At 42.1% G+C, this 20,629-nt stretch overlaps 1 protein-coding gene across 1 annotated transcript; it reads left to right on the plus strand.

Annotated features, from left to right (window-relative positions):
• The first annotated feature begins 59 nt into the window (after positions 1 to 59).
• On the plus strand, positions 60 to 14,200 carry LOC121575993 (caspase recruitment domain-containing protein 19-like). Its single transcript, XM_045223270.1, has 6 exons — positions 60 to 142; positions 11,990 to 12,129; positions 12,548 to 12,704; positions 12,880 to 12,945; positions 13,077 to 13,142; positions 13,586 to 14,200. Exons 1-6 carry the CDS (start codon positions 85 to 87, stop codon positions 13,693 to 13,695), a joined length of 597 nt encoding a protein of 198 aa, XP_045079205.1. The 5' UTR covers positions 60 to 84; the 3' UTR covers positions 13,696 to 14,200.
• The last annotated feature ends 6,429 nt before the right edge of the window (positions 14,201 to 20,629 follow it).

Below are 20,629 nucleotides of genomic sequence, written 5' to 3' on the forward strand. Positions count from 1 at the left end.
TCTAAAATACGATACATTTTCTAAACATTGTATTAGGCATTTCCGGGGAAAGTTATAACCGCTCCTTGCGGTGATGTCGTGTTGATGGTCTCGAGGAGGGAGGGGCCACTCAAAGGACAGAAGAGACTCCACACAATGGGAGGTTTGTTGGCGACTTCTTATAATATAGTACTACTGTATTTCTTGTTTGTTTTGCCATGGTTATGTGTGTTTTGTCATTTACACTTACCCACATATTGTCACAGCGCTTGTACGATAAAGAACCCCGTCTGTCTTTTCGATAGTTTTGGATGGCTATGGTGGCATGGCACTTTCAACTTCTGTTTTCTATCGTGCTAACAGCGCTTGGTAGCCTAACCTTTTGCAAAGTAGTGTTCCCTGCAGCTACGTCTATTTCTAGCAACATAGTTTCAGATGTAGGCTACACCTCGCGCCAGCCTTTGACCTAATGTAACATGACATCACAAGTTGCGGTACTCTACTACCCGTTGCCACATTGTAACACATCCCATATACTGTGAGCCAATGACACTGACAGCGAGATAAGTTTTGGCGATATACTTTACTAGCAATTCCACACGCAGACTGAGCTGAATTAAACAAATTGTCTGAAGAGACAACTATATAGGCTACCGAAGAAGATCATGTGTCAGTAGCTATGTTTCCATCAACTTAGATGCGACAACTGCCTGCTAGGGTGCGTTACCATTTAACTATCTTGTGTCGATAAAACGGCTGAACGTAATGACGTCACCTAAAATTGATACTTTTTCGCAAAAACCTAGTGTCGAATAAAAGTGTAGTGGTTAAAGTGTTTCCATTACCCATTTAGGGAAATTGGGAATTATTAAATTGGCGACAGCCTCTCTGCCCTCCCATCCATCTTCATGTCAGGTAGCCAGCGAAAGCCACCATGTATAGAATGCAATAATATACAAATATTTGCCATATTCTAATAATTCTCATGTGCCAATGTATCGCCACGGTTCATGCCATGGTGAAACTTGCACTCCTGTAGATCTGAAATAATTGAATGGTGAAACTTGCTAGCCAAGCAGAAAAGCAAGGCGAAGCAATTCAGGCATTCTTGAAAGTCAGGACAATCCTTGTCCTGCAAAGAAACATTATTTTTTATAGTTGAAAAAAACAATGATTTTGCAAGCAGCAGCTTACCTTCAAAATGTTTCGGCAATAGTCATTTATTCGAAAAACACCTTTCCATCATAATTTTTCGCAATAAAGAAAGTTCAACAAAAGAAACATCTGCCCCTGTCAAACAATAAAAAATGTCGTCGATCTTTAGAAAATGTCTCCTATATCTACTGTATCCATTACACATTTTTTGTTGCAACATTGCTTTTGTCGAATAAACCAGGGTCAATGGAAACCTGCCTAGTGTAGTAGCTATACAGTTTGTTGTGCGAGAGATGTGATAACTATGTCATTATGGGTTATTGTGTTTAGATTGATGAGGACATTTACATATACAGTGGGGGAAAAAAGTATTTAGTCAGCCACCAATTGTGCAAGTTCTCCCACTTAAAAAGATGAGAGAGGCCTGTAATTTTCATCATAGGTACACGTCAACTATGACAGACAAATTGAGAATTTTTTTTCCAGAGAATCACATTATAGGATTTTTAATGAATTTATTTGCAAATTATGGTGGAAAATAAGTATTTGGTCACCTACAACCAAGCAAGATTTCTGGCTCTCACAGACCTGTAACTTCTTCTTTAAGAGGCTCCTCTGTCCTCCACTCGTTACCTGTATTAATGGCACCTGTTTGAACTTGTTATCAGTATAAAAGACACCTGTCCACAACCTCAAACAGTCACACTCCAAACTCCACTATGGCCAAGACCAAAGAGCTGTCAAAGGACACCAGAAACAAAATTGTAGACCTGCACCAAGCTGGGAAGACTGAATCTGCAATAGGTAAGCAGCTTGGTTTGAAGAAATCAACTGTGGGAGCAATTATTAGGAAATGGAAGACATACAAAACCACTGATAATCTCCCTCGATCTGGGGCTCCATGCAAGATCTCACCCCGTGGGGTCAAAATGATCACAAGAACAGTGAGCAAAAATCCCAGAACCACACGGGGGGACCTAGTGAATGACCTGCAGAGAGCTGGGACCAAAGTAACAAAGCCTACCATCAGTAACACACTACACCGCCAGGGACTCAAATCCTGCAGTGCCAGACGTGTCCCCCTGCTTAAGCCAGTACATGTCCAGGCCCGTCTGAAGTTTGCTAGAGTGCATTTGGATGATCCAGAAGAGGATTGGGAGAATGTCATATGGTCAGATGAAACCAAAATATAACTTTTTGGTAAAAACTCAACTACGTCGTGTTTGGAGGACAAAGAATGCTGAGTTGCATCCAAAGAACACCATACCTACTGTGAAGCATGGGGGAGGAAACATCATGCTTTGGGGCTGTTTTTCTGCAAAGGGACCAGGACGACTGATCCGTGTAAAGGAAAGAATGAATGGGGCCATGTATCGTGAGATTTTGAGTGAAAACCTCCTTCCATCAGCAAGGGCATTGAAGATGAAACGTGGCTGGGTCTTTCAGCATGACAATGATCCCAAACACACCGCCCGGGCAACGAAGGAGTGGCTTCATAAGAAGCATTTCAAGGTCCTGGAGTGGCCTAGCCAGTCTCCAGATCTCAACCCCATAGATCTTTGGAGGGAGTTGAAAGTCCGTGTTGCCCAGCGACAGCCCCAAAACATCACTGCTCTAGAGGAGATCTTTATGGAGGAATGGGCCAAAATACCAGCAACAGTGTGTGAAAACCTTGTGAAGACTTACAGAAAACGTTTGACCTGTGTCATTGCCAACAAAGGGTATATAACAAAGTATTGAGAAACTTTTGTTATTGACCAAATACTTATTTTCCACCATAATTTGCAAATAAATTCATTAAAAATCCTACAATGTGATTTTCTGGAGAAAAAAATTATCATTTTGTCTGTCATAGTTGACGTGTACCTATGATGAAAATTACAGGCCTCTCTCATCTTTTTAAGTGGGAGAACTTGCACAATTGGTGGCTGACTAAATACTTTTTTCCCCACTGTATTATATATATATATATATATATATATATATATATATATATATATATATATATATATAGAATAAGGCTGTAACGTAACAAAATGTGGAAAAAGTCAAGGGGTCTGAATACTTTCCGAATTCACTGTATCCTAAAGGATAGGTTCCAAAATCTAATTGGATTTTATATTGGATTCTAATAGGATATTTTTATTGGAATCCTATAGGATTTTTTGAATAGGGCCACCACAGAGGAGCTCAATCTCCCTGCCTGTTTCATTACTTCACGATCAGAGCCGGTTGCAAACAATGATCAGATAGGGGGAAATCAGATTTTTAACATTTTGATGCCATATTTATATAAAATATATGCAACGATTTTTCCACCAACAGGTTTCTGTGCCAATGCACCACACAACCAATAAACAAAACATAATGACATGGTTTGCGTTTTCAACACCACGATAAATTGACTGTCAATCTTGACAAACAGAAAATACATCCCTCCCTACCATGTAGATTTACCCAGTATCGAAGGCTTGGTTTGACCATCTCTGAATGTTATGACACTTTTTGGTGTTTTCTAACAGATGTCTCTTTCCATTCATCAAATTGGCTTTATACAGTTTGGATTGATTGATTGATTGATTCTATTTGTCAGTTAAATACATATATACACAAATACATTTAAATGTGACCGGTATTGCACAATAGAGTCGGGGACTTATTTCCATTGTGGTCCCTACATTTGCTGCAGTAATACAGTAATATAAGGACTGAATGCACGTCTAATTTACACATCTCCATCTGGCTTTCGGGGGTCACTTTTTTTTTTTTTTAAACGTAGCTTAATCTACGGCCTTTTATGTTTTTCGGTTGTGCTTAATGTGCGGTAGACTATATCATAGGCTATGTATTGGATAACGGCACAACCATTAGAGTTGTTTCCATCAAATTGACTTGTTGCAGATAAAAGTATGTACGTAAATGTGTAGTGCACATAAAAAATACCTTTTGAGATTAAATTCCCATGTACCGAATAAAAAATAGAAGTTAAATGGGTTTCCATCGCATTTTCAACTCTAGGCGTACTGATGGTTTTGCCACAAAAAAATGTTGGGTAATTATAGCAAATGTGGCCACTATGGTATTGGCACGTGCGCTGATGAGATTATTATGGACAAAAGTGCGAGATAATTTTTATTTGTCAAATGGCAGCCAAGCATTGATCATCATGTCACCAGAATAAAACCCTTGTTATTTATTGAAGGGAGCATCAACCTCATCACTGTGCACTTTCACCACCCTGTGAAGTTCATCATAATTGATTTAATCTGTAGCCTAATAAACTGCACGCTTTCCCATGATGTGGTAAAATGTTTTATTAGACATGTAGACTACTTTACTCGCATAAAAAGGTTGAATGGAAACCTGATTAATATCAAGCCATTTTGAGGATGCTGGATTATATTTTGGATGAAGGCGGGCACGCATACAGGAGACGTTTGAAGTAGCCTAATCAGATTAAAACATTGTGACTGGTTGTGTTTATGCCACATATAAAAGGTATTACATTGAAAAAGTTAAATTATAAATATTTATGCTATATTTAAGCAATAAGGCCAGAGGGGGTGTGGTATATGGCCAATATACCCTGGCTAAGGGCTGTTCTTAGGCATGACGCCTGGACACAGCCCTTAGCCGTGGTATATTGGCCATATATCACAAATCCCTGAGGTGCCTTATTGCTATTATAAACTGGTTACCAACTTAATTAGAGCAGTAAAAATAAATGTTTTGTCATATCCATGGTATAAGGTCTGATATACCAGGGCTGTCAGCCAATCAGCACTCAGGGCTCGAACAACTCAGTTTATAATGAATGTTCTAGGTGCGGAAGGAATAGCCTTTTAGATTGGAGAAGAGGCAGAGCGTGTGTTAAGCATTTACTGTGTCTTTATAGACCTTATAAACTGTTGAGAGTAGACCCACAACTGATCCAAATGGAATGAAACATTCAAATCATAGGGCTTTTGCGCCGTTATTCAAATGACATTTTCACTGCAGCCTAGAGTGGGCTAGAATGTTGTACTCACTTGAAAACAATAATGCAATTATTCATTCCATTGTGGTGTTGTAGGCTAGTCTAGGTAGGATAATTGTATTGTCCCTAAACAAGAACAATAGGGGAGATTTGAGCTGTGCGTCTCATGTCTTCACTGTTCTTTCATGCGCAATGATGCACCTGGCCTCTCCGCTGCCTATCAGCTATTCCTATTTGTTCTTGTGATTTCATATAAAAAATGTATGCAGCTTTGAATGCTTTTATGTGTGGTATGAATTCTAGTTAGCCTATTGCCGATCTGGACAAACAATCCACCTACCATTATAGTCACTATGAATGGTGGATAGAGGGCAGGATAGACAGTTAGACTGGTAGACTATATTGACCTGTGGTATAGTAAAAGTTAGCACACTGAAAAGCATAGTGCATAAGGGAAGTACCAAAACACCTTGATATAGGGGAGGTGCTTGCAAGCGGATGAGGACATTTGTCTAGGATGGAATAAATTATATAGTAAAACCTGCAAAAGAGCGAATGTAAACCAGGGGGAAAACGCACTACGCTCCCCTGTGCCCCCCACCCCCCCCCCAAAAAAACACAACCTTCCCCAAAGCAAAAAAATAAATAAATTGGACCTCACCTCCCCCCCAGTAAATTGCGATCTGTCCCTAAATCCATTTTAATTCAATCACTTTTTGACAGCATCCCTTTTGTTTAAAAAAAAACTTTCCATACATGTGTTTGTCCATGCAAGAAGTGGTCCGAAAGGTGCTCAAAGTTGAAACATTTGGCATATGCCTACCCCACCATACCATGAGACTTCCATGTCTTCGTCACTGGAAAATATAAACGGTTGAGTTTGATATCATTTCAAAGCTTACAAACAATGCTGTCAAACTATTTTATTATTATTTTTAAAGCATTTTTTTAAATGGTCTTTTAAATCTTTAACGTCAATTATCTAAAAACGCGTAAACTCCATTTTTTTCTTCATATTAGCACATGGTGTAGCTTAGACCCTATTTCACATCATCTGAGGTTTTTGTGTTGTGTCCACCATCAGTTGAGACACAACATGCTCTTGAATACAGCGTGGGTGTCATTTCAATCATACAAATGGATTCATAGGCTGGACCTATCCCTTCAGACCCTATCCCTTCAGACCCTATCCCTTCAGACCCTATCCCTTCAGACCCTATCCCTTCAGACCACTGCACTTTAGCTGGTACACACACCATTGACATTTACATTGAATTGAAATGTTATCTTCTAATTACTATCACAGAGATGACTGCTAGCCCACACACCATCGCATGTCAACTTAAATGGTTATGTCCATTCTATTATATATATTTGTATGATTTCAAAAGGTTTCCTATGGAGGATTGACAATATAATTTAAAACAACAGATATTTCCATTCAAGTCAATATTCTCTGATGTGTGGACCTCCATTTTTTTGGTACCATTTGAAAGTAGACATTTTTATTTTATTCCCATTTCAGTACATTTATCAGCCAAAACATTACACCCACACTATATTCAGGAGCATGTTGTGTCTCAACCGATGGTGGGCACAACACAATAACTTTAGATTATGTAAATTAGGGTCTAAGCTAAAACAATTTTTGATAATTGACAAAGGGAAAAACAAAACATCATTTTTATATGTACAAAAAATGTATCCAGAAATTATTAAATAGTTTGACAACCCTGTTTGTAAGCTTTTAAATAATATAAATCTCAACCATTTATATTTTCTAGTGATGAAGACATGGATGTCCAAGCTAAAACATATGGGTATGCAAAATGTGTCAACTTTGAACACATCTATAATAATAATTTGGCATTCACTTCCAAAAAGTCACTTTCTGAGTATTTCTACAGTGGGCAAATACACTACATGACTAAAAGTATGTGGACACCTGCTTGTCGAACATCTCATTCCAAAATCATGGGCATTAATATCGAGTTGGTCCCCCCTTTTCTGCTATAACAGCCTTCACTCTTCTGGGAAGGCTTTCCACTAGATTGTTGTGGGGACTTGTTTCTATTCAGCGATGAGTATTAGTGAGGTCGGGCACTGATGTTGGGTGATTAGGCCTGGCTCGCAGTTTGCGTTCCAATTCATCCCAAAGGTGTCCGATGGGGTTTAGGTCAGGGCTCTGTGCAAGCCAGTCAAGTTGTTCCACACCGATCTCGACAAACCATTTCTGTATGGACCTCGCTTTGTGCAAGGGGGCATTGTCATGCTGAAACAGGAAAGGCCCTTACCGAAACTGTTGGTACAAAGTTGGAAGCACAGAATCGTCTAGAATGTCATTGTATGCTGTAGCATTAAGATTTCCCTTCACTGGAACTAAGGGGCCTAGACTGAACCATGAAAAACAGCCCCAGACCATTATTCTTCCTCCACCAAACTTTACAGTTGGCACTATGCATTCAGGCAGGTAGCGTTCTTCTGGCATCCGCCAAACCCAGATTCGTCCGTCGGACTGCCAGATGGTGAAGCGTGATTCATCACTCCAGAGAACTCGTTTTCACTGCTGCAGAGTGCAATGGCGGCAAGCTTTATACCATTCCAGCTAACGCTTGGCATTGCGCATGGTGATTTTAGGATTGTGTGTGGCTGCTTGGCCATGGAAACCCATTTCATGAAGCTCACGACAAACAGTTATTGTGCTGACTCTGCTTCCATAGGCAGTTTGGAACCTGGTACTGAGTGTTGTGACCACGGACAGACGATTTTTACGTGCTACGTGCTTCAGCACTCGGCAGTCCCGTTCTGTGAGCTTGTGTTGCCTACCACTTTGCGGCTGAGCCGTTGTTGCTCCTAGATGTTTCCACTTCACAATAACAGCACTTACAGTTGACTTGGGCAGCTCTAGCAGGGCAGGAATTTGACAAACTTACTTGTTGGAAAGGTGGCATCCTATGACGGTGCCACGTTGAAAGTCACTGAGCTCTTCAGAACGGGCCATTCTACTGCCAATGTTTGTCTATGGCGATTGCATGGCTGTGTCCTCGAGTTAATACACCTGTCAGCAACAGGTGTGGCTGAAATATCAGAATCCACTCATTTGAAGGGGTGTCCTCATACTTGTTCAAATCAAAAGGGGTGCTGTCAAAAAGTGATTGAATTCAAATGGATTTTACCCTACAGCTTAGCTTATACAAAATGCTGCCATACATTTCTCAGCTAACCTGCTCTTGGCGATACTTTCTTCGTTTTCGATTCGGGAAAAAGGTTCTCTTTTAAATGTCCGTGTCCTGTTGCAGGTGGTGCTACAAGAACAGAGAAAATTCAGAAAGATATTAATTAAATCCATGTTTTGTATCGTGTGAGAAATACGTCTTCCATGTGTGTAGGTCTTTGTTTTGGTCGCAATGTGTGACACGCTGTCATCTACAGTACCAGTCAAAAGTTTGGACACCTATTTATTCAAGGGTTTTTCTTTATTTTGACTATTTTCTACCTATAATAATAGTGAAGACATCAAAACTATTAATTCTAAATAAATCACAGACAGTGTCACCAGCAAAGCACCCCCACACCATCACACCTCCTCCTCCATGCTTCACGGTGGGAACTACACATGCGGAGATCATCCGTTCACCTACACTGCGTCTCACAGAGACACAGCGGTTGGAACCAAAAATCTCAAATTTGGAATCATCAGACCAAAGGACAGGTTTCCACCGGTCTAATGTCCATTGCTCCTGTTTCTTGGCCCAAGCAAGTCTTTTCTTATTGGTGTCCTGTTAGTAGTGGTTTCTTTGCAGCAATTCGACCATGAAGGCCTGATTCAAGCAGTCTCCTCTGAACAGTTGATGTTGAGATGTGTCTGTTACTTGAATTCTGTGAAGCACTTATTTGGGCTGCAATTTCTGAGGGTGGTAACTCTAATAAACTTGTCCTCTGCAGCAGAGGTAACTCTGGGTCTTCCTTTCCTGTGGCGGTCCTCATGAGAGCCAGTTTCATCATAGCGCTTTATGGTTTTTGCGACTGCACTTGAAGAACCTTTCAAAGTTCTTGAAATGTTCGGTATTGACTGACCTTCATGTCTTAAAGTAATGATGGACTATCGTTTCTCTTTGATTATTTGAGCCTTTCTTGCCAAAATATGGACTTTTACCAAATAGGGCTATCTTCTGTATACCACCCCTACCTTGTCACTACACAACTGATTGGCTCAAATGCATTAAGAAGGAAATAAATTACACAAATTAACTTTTAAGAAGGCACACCTGTTAATTGAAATGCATTCCAGGTGACTACCTCATGAAGCTGGTTGAGAGAATGCCAAGAGTGTGCAAAGCTGTCATCAAGGCAAAGGGTGGCTACTTTGAAAAATCTCAAATATAAAATATATTTTGATTTGTTTAACACTTTTCTGGTTACTACATGATTCCATATGTGTTATTTCATAGTTTTGATGTCTTCACTATTATTCTACAATGTAAAAATAAAGAAAAACCCTTGAATGAGTAGGTTTGTCCAAACTTTTGACTGGTACAGTACTTCTACACATGGCCACAGCTGCGTCGCATAGAACCGACTAGTTCCTGCAAAGATGCTGGGAAATTTACCTGGAGCTAACCTTGCAGATAGCATTACTGGGTGATCTGAAAAGTCATAGTCAATCAATCAATAATATAATAATACTTTTAGCAAACATTTTTATTTTTAATTCACAATCTGTAGAAGCAATGAGAATAGAAAGGTTCAGAACTTTTGTAAAACATCACAGTACGGTTGAAATATATATGGCAAATAGAAATCCTATATGGATGGTGTTAAGAGATAGATGGGAGGTATTGAATAGAGTTGAAGGATGGGACTAATAACAAATAACAACAAATAATAACAAAGATAGCTAATAATGTAAGCATACTGTGTCCATAATAAGTATATAGGTTGTATGTTGGGAGCTTTTGGGAAAGAGCACAGTTAGGAAGATATGGTATGGCATATAGAAGCAAACCGGATGGACATCATGAAAATGATCAGAGAGGTTGAGAGTAGAAGAAGTTTAGGAGCAAAAAAATAATATTAAAAAAATATATAATATAATTATTGTAAAATGAACTGTGTCCATAAGGTGTAGATAGTAAGTATAGACCGGAAGTAGAAGCCTGGGCATTGTTGTTCACTAATTTACTCCAAGTAGGGAAAGGATGGCGGGGTTGAAAAGTAATAAAGGGGAGTATATACAATGGGGAGAACAAGTATTTGATACACTGCCGATTTTGCAGGTTTTCCTACTTACAAAGCAGAAAATCACATTGTATGATTTTTAAGTAATTAATTTGCATTTTATTGCATGACATAAGTATTTGATACATCAGAAAAGCAGAACTTAATATTTGGTACAGAAACCTTTGTTTGCAATTACAGAGATCATACGTTTCCTGTAGGTCTTGACCAGGTTTGCACACACTGCAGCAGGGATTTTGGCCCACTCTCCAGATCCTTCAGGTTTCGGGGCTGTCGCTGGGCAATACGGACTTTCAGCTCCCTCTAAAGATTTTCTATTGGGTTCAGGTCTGGAGACTTGCTAGGCCACTCCAGGACCTTGAGATGCTTCTTACGGAGCCACTCCTTAGTTGCCCTTGCTGTGTGTTTCGGGTCGTTGTCATACTGGAAGATCCAGCCACGACCCATCTTCAATGCTCTTACTGAGGGAAGGAGGTTGTTGGCCAAGATCTCGCGATACATGGCCCCATCCATCCTCACCTCAATACGGTTTAGATTCCGCCTCTCACAGTTGAAGTGTACCTATGATAAAAAATTACAGACCTCTACATGCTTTGTAAGTAGGAAAACCTGCAAAATCGGCAGTGTATCAAATACTTGTTCTCCCCACTGTATATAAAAAACATGGGGGATTGGAAGTGATGCAGACAATTACATTCATAGAAGATACAATCTATCTGTAATATTAAGCTGATCCATCCCCCATAAAAAAATTAATAAAATAAAAAATAAAATAAAAATGCTGGGAAATGCTAGATGTTCGGCAGTTAAGATGGCAAGGAACCTCCTCATGATGTACAAAACATGGATTTAATTAACATTTTCTCTGGTTTTTGTAGAAACCACCTGCAACTGGACACATTTATAAGATAACATTTTTCCCGAATAATAATCTGCTTTAATATTGCAAATAGATTTAGGGTTCTATCAATTCAATTGTTTGGATCATTTCTAATCCCCCTTATTTTAATTGTTTTATTTTTGTCTATATTTCTTTCCCCCAAACCTACTACCCCTCCCCTGAGAAGAAAAGTATTGCCAAGAGCAGGTTAGATGAAACATCTATGGCAGCGTTTTGTATAAACTAAGCTGTAACGTTGAGTATGGAAACATAGTTATCACATATCTCGTGTAACTGTAGCAACACTGGCACATGATCATCTTCGGTAGCCTATACTTGCCTCTTCAGACAATTTGTTGAATTAATTTGTAGCAATCTGTAGCTAGTGCCAGTGAAGCATCAGGCATATACATTTCACCCTAGAGAGTTACTACATGCACTTAGGACAGGCTATATTAGGACAAGCCGTGTCCCTGACAAGCGATGTTGAGGTCGACGACCTGGCATAGCCTACCTAGTCTTTAAACATTTTCCAATTCTGAAAAATGTCATTTGATTTCATTCTGCTGTAAATGCCTCTGCAAGAAATATGCATATTTATATCATATTTTGAGATTTAACTTCCCTCGTTTGTTTGTTGATATAACCCACATCCTCATTATCAGCAAGTGAATCATTCCATATCCTGGACCTAATATGAACTGTGTGTGTGATGCTAATCAATTCCCATTTCATTATTATAATTCCCATGTGACTGTCAGACAGCTTCCATGACCAGCTCCTGGAGGACAGTCGGTTCCTCAGGGCAGACCGTCGACTGGACACAGAACTAGTGGATAAACTCATCCTGCAGCTCAACAGGATCTACCCACAGATCCTCACAGACAAGGAGGCCACCAAAGTGAGTATCTTCCTCTGGACAAATTATTTTGACCCAAGGTAATTTGTAACTTCCACACGCAGAGCTCTTTGCTCTAAGAGATGTGTCCTACTGAAATGTAGCGTATGACAGCTTGTCAGCCGTGGTTTCAAGCCGCGCTTTGAGTAAAATACTGTAGATGTAACAATCAAAGCATCTGTTTCATTTCCAGACTCTGTTGAACAGACCACTTGAACATGCAGTTAGTTTCAGTCCCAGAACGTGCAGTTAGTCAGTTAGTAGCCTCTCGTGATAGACTGTAACAAAGATGTTCAAATTGAGTAACAGGCTAGTGTGCACAGGACATTTGTTTCTGGATTCCAAAGGTAATCACTTAGATTCTGAGATCTGTGTGTAGAATACCTCTATCTGGAATTCTGAATATGACATGATGATCCAGTTTAGGGACCTTGATGTGCCCACCTGCATCCGACTGGCCGAGCTCCTGGGTCACCTGCAGGGGAAAGGTGAAGAGGCCTGCCGGGAGTTCTACCGGGCGCTTCACCTGCATGTGGAAGAGGTGTACTTCAGCCTACCAACACGCCTCCGCCTCAGAGGTTAGTCCCTCTGCCCCGACAGTCAGTCACTGGAGAGCTGAGATTTGCTCTCATTATTATTCACATTCAAATGTTTTTGTACACTACCAATGGTATATTTGGATCTAAAAACCTGCATAAATGTATTTTCACTGAGGTTGACAAAATCACTGACATTTTGTAATCCCTTTCCCAGATTCTATAGACCCGTTCACGATTGCAGCCTCACCCACCCAGCAGAGATATGTGCTGAACGACAGAGGTAAGCATACACACAGAATGTTGAAACTCTGTCACACATACAAACATATGTACTGTAAACACACATGCCTTTTGCAGTACATACCTTTCGTTCTCGCAAACTGTCTCCTGTTCTCTCTTCTCTCTCTCTAGGTCCTCTGTTCTTCCTGAGTTGTTTCAGTGTTGCAGTGGGGATGGCTCTACTGTATTACTATGGTGGTGAGTACAATACGTCCCTTCCACCTTTCTTTTCTTTCCCACAGAAAAAAATATTAGCATGAAAACCAGAAATCATTGCTGTACAGCTTTTCTGTACCAAGCTAAGCCTAACATTTCATCTTCATGTTATGCCACAAATCAAACTACACATCGAACTTGATTTAAAGTGTATTTAAAATCGCAACACACTTTATAGTATAACAAACAAGAAGCAGTGAACGGAGGAAATAAAAGCACATGAAACTCAATGGATTTAAAAACCTCTATGGAATCTGCCTCTCTTACTTGACTGGGCAAGCTATTCCATAACTGTGGGGCTTTGATAAAGAACACACAGACCAAATCATGTATTCAGTTTCCATTAGGTTGAAGTTGTCAGTGCTATCATGCTTAATTGTTAGAGAATAAAACAACGTGTAAACTGTCCATGTGTTGTCCTACAGAGGCCAAAGTAACAGGGGGAAGCAGGGCTCTTGGCATGGCTGCTCTTGGACTGGGCCGACGAGCCAGAGAGGTTCTCATATGGTACACTGAAGACCCCATCAGGAATTAGTCTGTGTGTCTCCACTACCACAGCAAAACAAGCACTCCAAAGGTGCTTCCGGACATCCATAACACACTACACCCTTTTCACATTACCATGCCAACCTGATCCAAACTGTGCTGGTTAGAGCAACTATGGTCGATGCGTAACTGGGCCAGTTCATTACAGCTTGGTTTGGCTCAGTTCAGTTTGTCTCAGTAGTGTGAAAAGCCCGGGGTTTACAACTCTGTACATACTGTATATAGCAGTCTTTTTGGCTTTAGGAATCTGAGTTTTTCTGACAATTTGTCATACAGCACTGGTTTTCTTATGAACTTTCATTGTCCTCATAATGGTTAGATATTAGACATGCCTCTTCTCTGATGAAAGGGACTGTTATCACACTAAAGCTCTGTTACTGAACAGCATCTTGTCAAGAGCCAGCCGTCTTCCGTTGTCGTTCTATTGGTGTGGTTTGGACACAGTGGACATGTAGGGGCTTGTACAGAAACCAATAAACCAGACTCACTTTAAATAAACCATTTCTACTGAATGTGTTGTACTACTTACAGTATACTCAGGAGATTGACATTAGAAAACATCAAACAGCAAAGGGTGGTATTTATAAAATAGGATGTATATTTGTTTACTTTGCTTAATGAAGGAAACCAACCAAGCACTACATTTATTGCAATTTGATTTGTGATATAATCTCTGTTATCAGGGAGGATCTATAAATGGAAAACAAGAATGTAATAACAATGTAATGCCTTTAAAAAAACTAACATTTTAGTCATTTTAGCAGACGCTCTTATCCAGAGCGACTTACAGTAGTGAGTGTATACATTTCATACTGGTCCCCTGTGGGAATCAAACCCACAACCCTGGTGTTGCAAGCGCCATGCTCTACCAACTGAGCCATATGTTGTAGCTCAGTTGGTAGAGCATGTTGTTCGTCCAGTGTTTGTCTTAGATGAAATGTCTACACACATACAGTGAGGGAAAAAAGTATTTGATCCCCTGCTGATTTTGTACGTTTGCCCACTGACAAAGAAATGATCAGTCTATAATTTTAATGGTAGGTTTATTTGAACAGTGAGAGACAGAATAACAAAAAAACGCATGTCAAAAATGTGTGAAATAAGTATTTGACCCCCTCTCAATCAGAAAGATTTCTGGCTCCCAGGTGTCTTTTATACAGGTAACGAGCTGAGATTAGGAGCACACTCTTAAAGGGAGTGCTCCTAATCTCAGGTTGTTACCTGTATAAAAGACACCTGTCCACAGAAGCAATCAATCAATCAGATTCCAAACTCTCCACCATGGCCAAGACCAAAGAGCTCTCCAAGGATGTCAGGGACAATATTGTAGACCTACACAAGGCTGGAATGGGCTACAAGATCATCGCCAAGCAGTTTGGTGAGAAGGTGACAACAGTTGGTGCGATTGTTCGCAAATGGAAGAAACACAAAATAACTGTCAATCTCCCTCGGCCTGGGGCTCCATGCAAGATCTCACCTCGTGGAGTTGCAATGATCACGAGAACGGTGAGGAATCAGCCCAGAACTACACGGGAGGATCTTGTCAATGATCTCAAGGCAGCTGGACCATAGTCACCAAGAAAACAATTGGTAACACACTACGCTGTGAAGGACTGAAATCCTGCAGCGCCCGCAAGGTCCCCCTGCTCAAGAAAGCACATATACAGGCCCGTCTGAAGTTTGCCAATGAATATCTAAATGATTCAGAGGAGAACTGGGTGAAAGTGTTGTGGTCAGATGAGACCAAAATCTAGCTCTTTGGCATCAACTCAACTCGCCCTGTTTGGAGCAGGAGGAATGCTGCCTATGACCCCAAGAACACCATCCCCACCGTCAAACATGGAGGTGGAAACATTATGCTTTGGGGGTCGCTGGTTCTAATCGCCGAGCCGACTAGGTGAAAACTCTGTCGATGTGCCCTTGAGAAAGGCACTTAACCCTAATTGCTCCTGTAAATCGCTCTGGATAAGAGCGTCTGCTAAATGACTAAAACTGTTTTTTGTTTTTTTTATGCGTTTTTCTGCTAAGGGGACAGGACAACTTCACCGCATCAAAGGGACGATGGACGGGGCCATGTACCGTCAAATCTTGGGTGAGAACCTCCTTCCCTCAGCCAGGGCATTGAAAATGGGTCGTGGATGGGTATTCCAGCATGACAATGACCCAAAACACACGGCCAAGGCAACAAAGGAGTGGCTCAAGAAGAAGCACATTAAGGTCCTGGAGTGGCCTAGTCAGTCTCCAGACCTTGATCCCATAGAAAATCTGTGGAGGGAGCTGAAGGTTCGTGTTGCCAAACGTCAGCCTCGAAGCCTTATTGACTTGGAGAAGATCTGCAAATTGGAGTGGGACATAATCCCTCCTGAGATGTGTGCAAACCTGGTGGCCAACTACAAGAAACGTCTGACCTCTGTGATTGCCAACAAGGGTTTTGCCACCAAGTACTAAGTCATGTTTTGCAGAGGGGTCAAATACTTATTTCCCTCACTAAAATGCAAATTAATTCATAAAATTTTTGACATGCGTTTTTCTGGATTTTTTTGTTGTTATTCTGTCTCTCACTGTTCAAATAAACATGCCATTAAAATTATAGACTGATCATGTCTTTGTCAGTGGGAAAACGTACAAAATCAGCAGGGGATCAAATGCTTTTTTCCCTCACTGTAATGCGTTTAGATTAGATCAATCCAGGTCCACTATGCTCGTAGCTAGATAGCCCAGCACGGTTCAATTAATGTGTGACCTAACTATATCAGAGAGATTGCAATATGTTCACTAGAACTATCACATTATAGTGGTTGATTACTCTCCTGGCGTTTAAATCTTTATTTTGAGTGAAAATAGTACGTAGTTACTGTTTTTGAAAGTGTTATTTTTTCATTATGCCCACTGAAAAGCCAATGCAAATACATTTCAGGTCTCAACCGTGTTGTTTCACCTCAGTCTTTTTCTCTCTCACTTTTTCCAATGTCTTTAAGCGTTTCCAAAGTTTTCTCTAACTAACACATGCGTGAAGCCTTTGTTCGCTAACTTGCCTTAATCTATGCTTTGTTTGGAAATATTGTTAATGGGGGAAGTAGATTATGACGGTTATACAGTTTTATAGTAGGGAAAATGATAATATTAGATACACATGTAACATACCTGATATATATTCAATGTGTAGACATATGAGACTGTTGTGTCACAGCTCTATCTACTCTGTTAGGAGAAAATCCTAACTCCCATTTAAGTCAAATTGACATCAATGCACCACTAAGTGGTTTTAGTGGAAGTTAGGATTCTCCCCACAGTCTCTGTCTGTTTAACTGCCTCAGTCTCACAGGTGCCATCATTATGATTGATATAATTGTATGACTTTTCACTATTGTCACGATCGTCGATAGATGAAGCGGACCAAGGCGCAGCGTGATAAACGTACATCTTTTATTGAAGTACACCACACGAACAAAACAACAAACGAAACGTGAAGTCCTAGGTTAACACAAACCTTTCGGAACAAGATCCCACACCCCACTAGTGCCAACAGGCTACCTAAGTATGGTCCCCAATCAGAGACAACGAGCTACAGCTGCCTCTGATTGGGAACCACCCTGGCCAACATAGATCTAAACGATCTAGAAACTAACATAGACAAACCCAACACAGAAAATACACACCCTGACTCAACAAATACAAGTCCCTAGAGTCAGGGCGTGACAGTACCCCCCCAAAGGTGCGGACTCCGACTGCGCCACATAAACCTAACAGGGTAGGGGCCGGGTGGGCATTCCGCCTCAGAGGCGGATCCGGCTCCGGGTGTGACCACCACTTACTCTCCACCTCCCCGTTGCGCCCCTGGTCTGGTCTGGACCTTGGCGCGCTGCTTCCTCTCTCCTTCCTCCCACGAAGTACCACGCCCTGTCTGGACCCTGGTGTGGGAGACCCCGAACCTGGAGAGGGGTTGACGTCTGGGTCTGGGGTGGAGCCGCTGACTGGAACTGGATCAGGCACCGGTGGAGCGGACTGCTCTGGCTCCGGAGTGGAGCCGCTGACCGGAGCTGGACTGGACCCTGGTGGAGCGGATTGCTCTGGCTCCGGAGTGGAGCAGCTGACCGGTGCCGGACCAGGCACCGGTGGAACAGGCACGGGCCGTGCCGGACTGGACACACGCACCACTGGCTTGGTGCGGGGAGCAGGAACGGGCCGGACTGGGCTGACGACGCGCACCCCTGGCTTGGTGCGGGGAGCAGGAACGGGCCGGACTGGGCTGACGACGCACACCACTGGCTTGGTGCGGGGAGCAGGAACGGGCCGTACCGGACTGGCGACGCGCACCACTGGCTTGGGGCAGGAACAGGCCGGGCCGGGCTGGCGACGCGCACCACTGACTTGGTGCGAGGGACAGGAACAGGCCGGACCGGGCTGGCGATGCGCACCACTGGCTTGATGCAAGGAGCAGGAACGGGCCGAACCATACTGGGAACACCCACCACTGGCTTAGTGCGGGAATCAGGAACGGGCCGGACCAGACTGGCGACACGCACCACTTGATTGGTGCGAGGAGCGGGACTGGGTTCCTTCATTAACCCCCGCTCCTTCTGCTGCCTAACCAGCTCCTCTCACCGTGCCTCTACACTTTCCTTCTGTTCCCTCTGAACCAATGACCCCCTTAATCTGGCGGCCTCCTCTGCAAAACGGCTGAACCACTCTATCGCAGCCTCCTGCTGCCTCGTCGTCCACGGCGTGAGCCCCCCAAATAATTTTTTGGGGCTTGTCTCTCCCCCGTGATCATGGCCTCCATCCCTCTTGCCAGACTCTCGCTCATCTCCTCCCAAGTCCATCCTCTCTCCTCGTCACGCTGCTTGATCCAGGATTGGTGGGATCTTCTGTCACGATCGTTTACGGACAAGAAGGACCAAGGCGCAGCGTGATAAACGTACATATTTTATTGAAGTACACCACACGAACAAAACAACAAACGAAACGTGAAGTCCTAGGTTAACACAAACCTTTCGGAACAAGATCCCACACCCCATTAGTGCCAACAGGCTACCTAAGTATGGTCCCCAATCAGAGACAACGAGCTACAGCTGCCTCTGATTGGGAACCACCCTGGCCAACATAGATCTAAACGATCTAGAAACTAACATAGACAAACCCAACACAGAAAATGCACACCCTGACTCAACAAATACAAGTCCCTAGAGTCAGGGCGTGACAACCATTTATTATTATGGACAATACAAAACAACATCTGAACAAATTGTTATTTTTCATTTACCAACTTCATTTCAGAGCAGTACTGTTTTCTACTGCATACAGTGCATCAAACAACAAAGTGCATTAAAAGTGGGGCTAAAATATGATTTGGTCCTTCATTAAAAAAAGAGAAAAGACCTACAATCATTAAAAAAAAGTATTTTGTCAAAGCTTAGGGTCTAAATATGGCATGAAATACACACTTACATATTATTTAGTTTTTTTTTTTACATTTAAATTGTAATGGTACATACTGTACCTTGCATAGATCTGAGATTACATGTAAGGCAGCATGCAAAGTCTGACTGTCCGGTTGTAAAATTCCAGTAATTTAACCTGGGAATTTTGGGTCAAAATCCGCTAATTACCAACATTTTGCAACGCTAGATCAGTGGTTCACAAACTCTTCACACCCCTCTTTTGCCATATCTTATGTGTGTTCATGTGATAGCTGAGTGACTCAAACATTACAACAAAATCAATGGTATAAAAAACCTAGCTAAAAAACACAGCAGCTATAGTGTACAGCTTGAGTATTAATAGAACAAAGTCACCACGACAGCAGCTCTAAGATATAAGATACACTATATATACAAAAGTAGGTGGACAACCTTCAAATTAGTGGATTGGCTATTTCAGCCACACCCTTTGCTGACAGGTGTATAAAATCGAGCACACAGCCATGCAATCTCCATAGACAAACATTGGCAGTAGAATGGCCCTTACTTAAGAGCTCAGTGACTTTCAACGTGGCACCATCATAGGATGCCAACTTTCCAACAAGTCAGTGCTTCAAATTTCTGCCCTGCTAGACCTGCCCCGGTCGACTGTAAGTGCTGTTATTGTGAAGTGGAAATGTCTAGGCACAACAACGGCTCAGTCGCGAAGTGGTAGGCCACATAAGCTCACAGAACGGGACCGCCGAGTGCTGAAGCGCGTAGCGTGTAAAAATCGTCTGTCCTCGGTTGCAACACTCACTACTGAGTTACAAACTGCCTCTGGAAGCAACGTCAGCACAAGAACTGTTCGTCGGGAGCTTCATGAAATGGGTTTCCATGGCCAAGCAGCCGCACACAAGCCTAAGATCACCATGCGCAATGCCAAGCGTCAGCTGGAGCAGTGAAAACGCGTTCTCTGCAGTGACGAATCACGCTTCACCATCTGGCAGTTCAACGGACGAATCCAGGTTTGGCGGATGCCAGGAGAACGCTACCTGCCCCAATGCATAGTGCCAACAGTAAAGTTTGGTGGAGGTGGAATAATCGTCTGGGGTTGGCCCCCTTAATTCCAGTGAAGGGAAATCTTAAAGTTACAGCATACAATGAGATTTTAGACGATTCTGTTCTTCCAACTTTGTACCAACAGTTTCGGTAAGGGCCTCTCCTGTTTCAGCATGACAATGCCCTCGTGCACAAAGCGAGGTCCATACAGAAAATTATTTGTCGAGATCGGTTTGGAAGAACTTGACTGGCATGCACAGAGCCCTGACCTCAACCCCATCAAACACCTATGGGATGAATTGGAACGCCGACTGCAAGCCAGGTGTAATCACCCAACATCAGTGCCTGACCTCACTAATGCGCTTGTGGCTGAATGGAAGCAAGTCCTTGCAGCAATGTTCCAACATCTAGTGGAAAGCCTTCCCAGAAGAGTGGAGGCTGTTATAGCAGCAAAGAGGGGAC

Source organism: Coregonus clupeaformis, chromosome 10, assembly GCF_020615455.1.
Source record: "Coregonus clupeaformis isolate EN_2021a chromosome 10, ASM2061545v1, whole genome shotgun sequence".
In the NCBI taxonomy this organism is placed as follows: domain Eukaryota; kingdom Metazoa; phylum Chordata; class Actinopteri; order Salmoniformes; family Salmonidae; genus Coregonus; species Coregonus clupeaformis.

Coding starts and splice junctions, on each gene's coding strand:
- LOC121575993 (XM_045223270.1), top strand. CDS start 85: ATGGTCTCGAGGAGGGAGGGGCCACTCAAAGGACAGAAGAGACTCCAC. Junction 12,946..13,076: donor ATATGTGCTGAACGACAGAG/GTAAGCATACAC, acceptor CTCTCTCTCTAG/GTCCTCTGTTCTTCCTGAGT. Junction 13,143..13,585: donor TCTACTGTATTACTATGGTG/GTGAGTACAATA, acceptor GTTGTCCTACAG/AGGCCAAAGTAACAGGGGGA.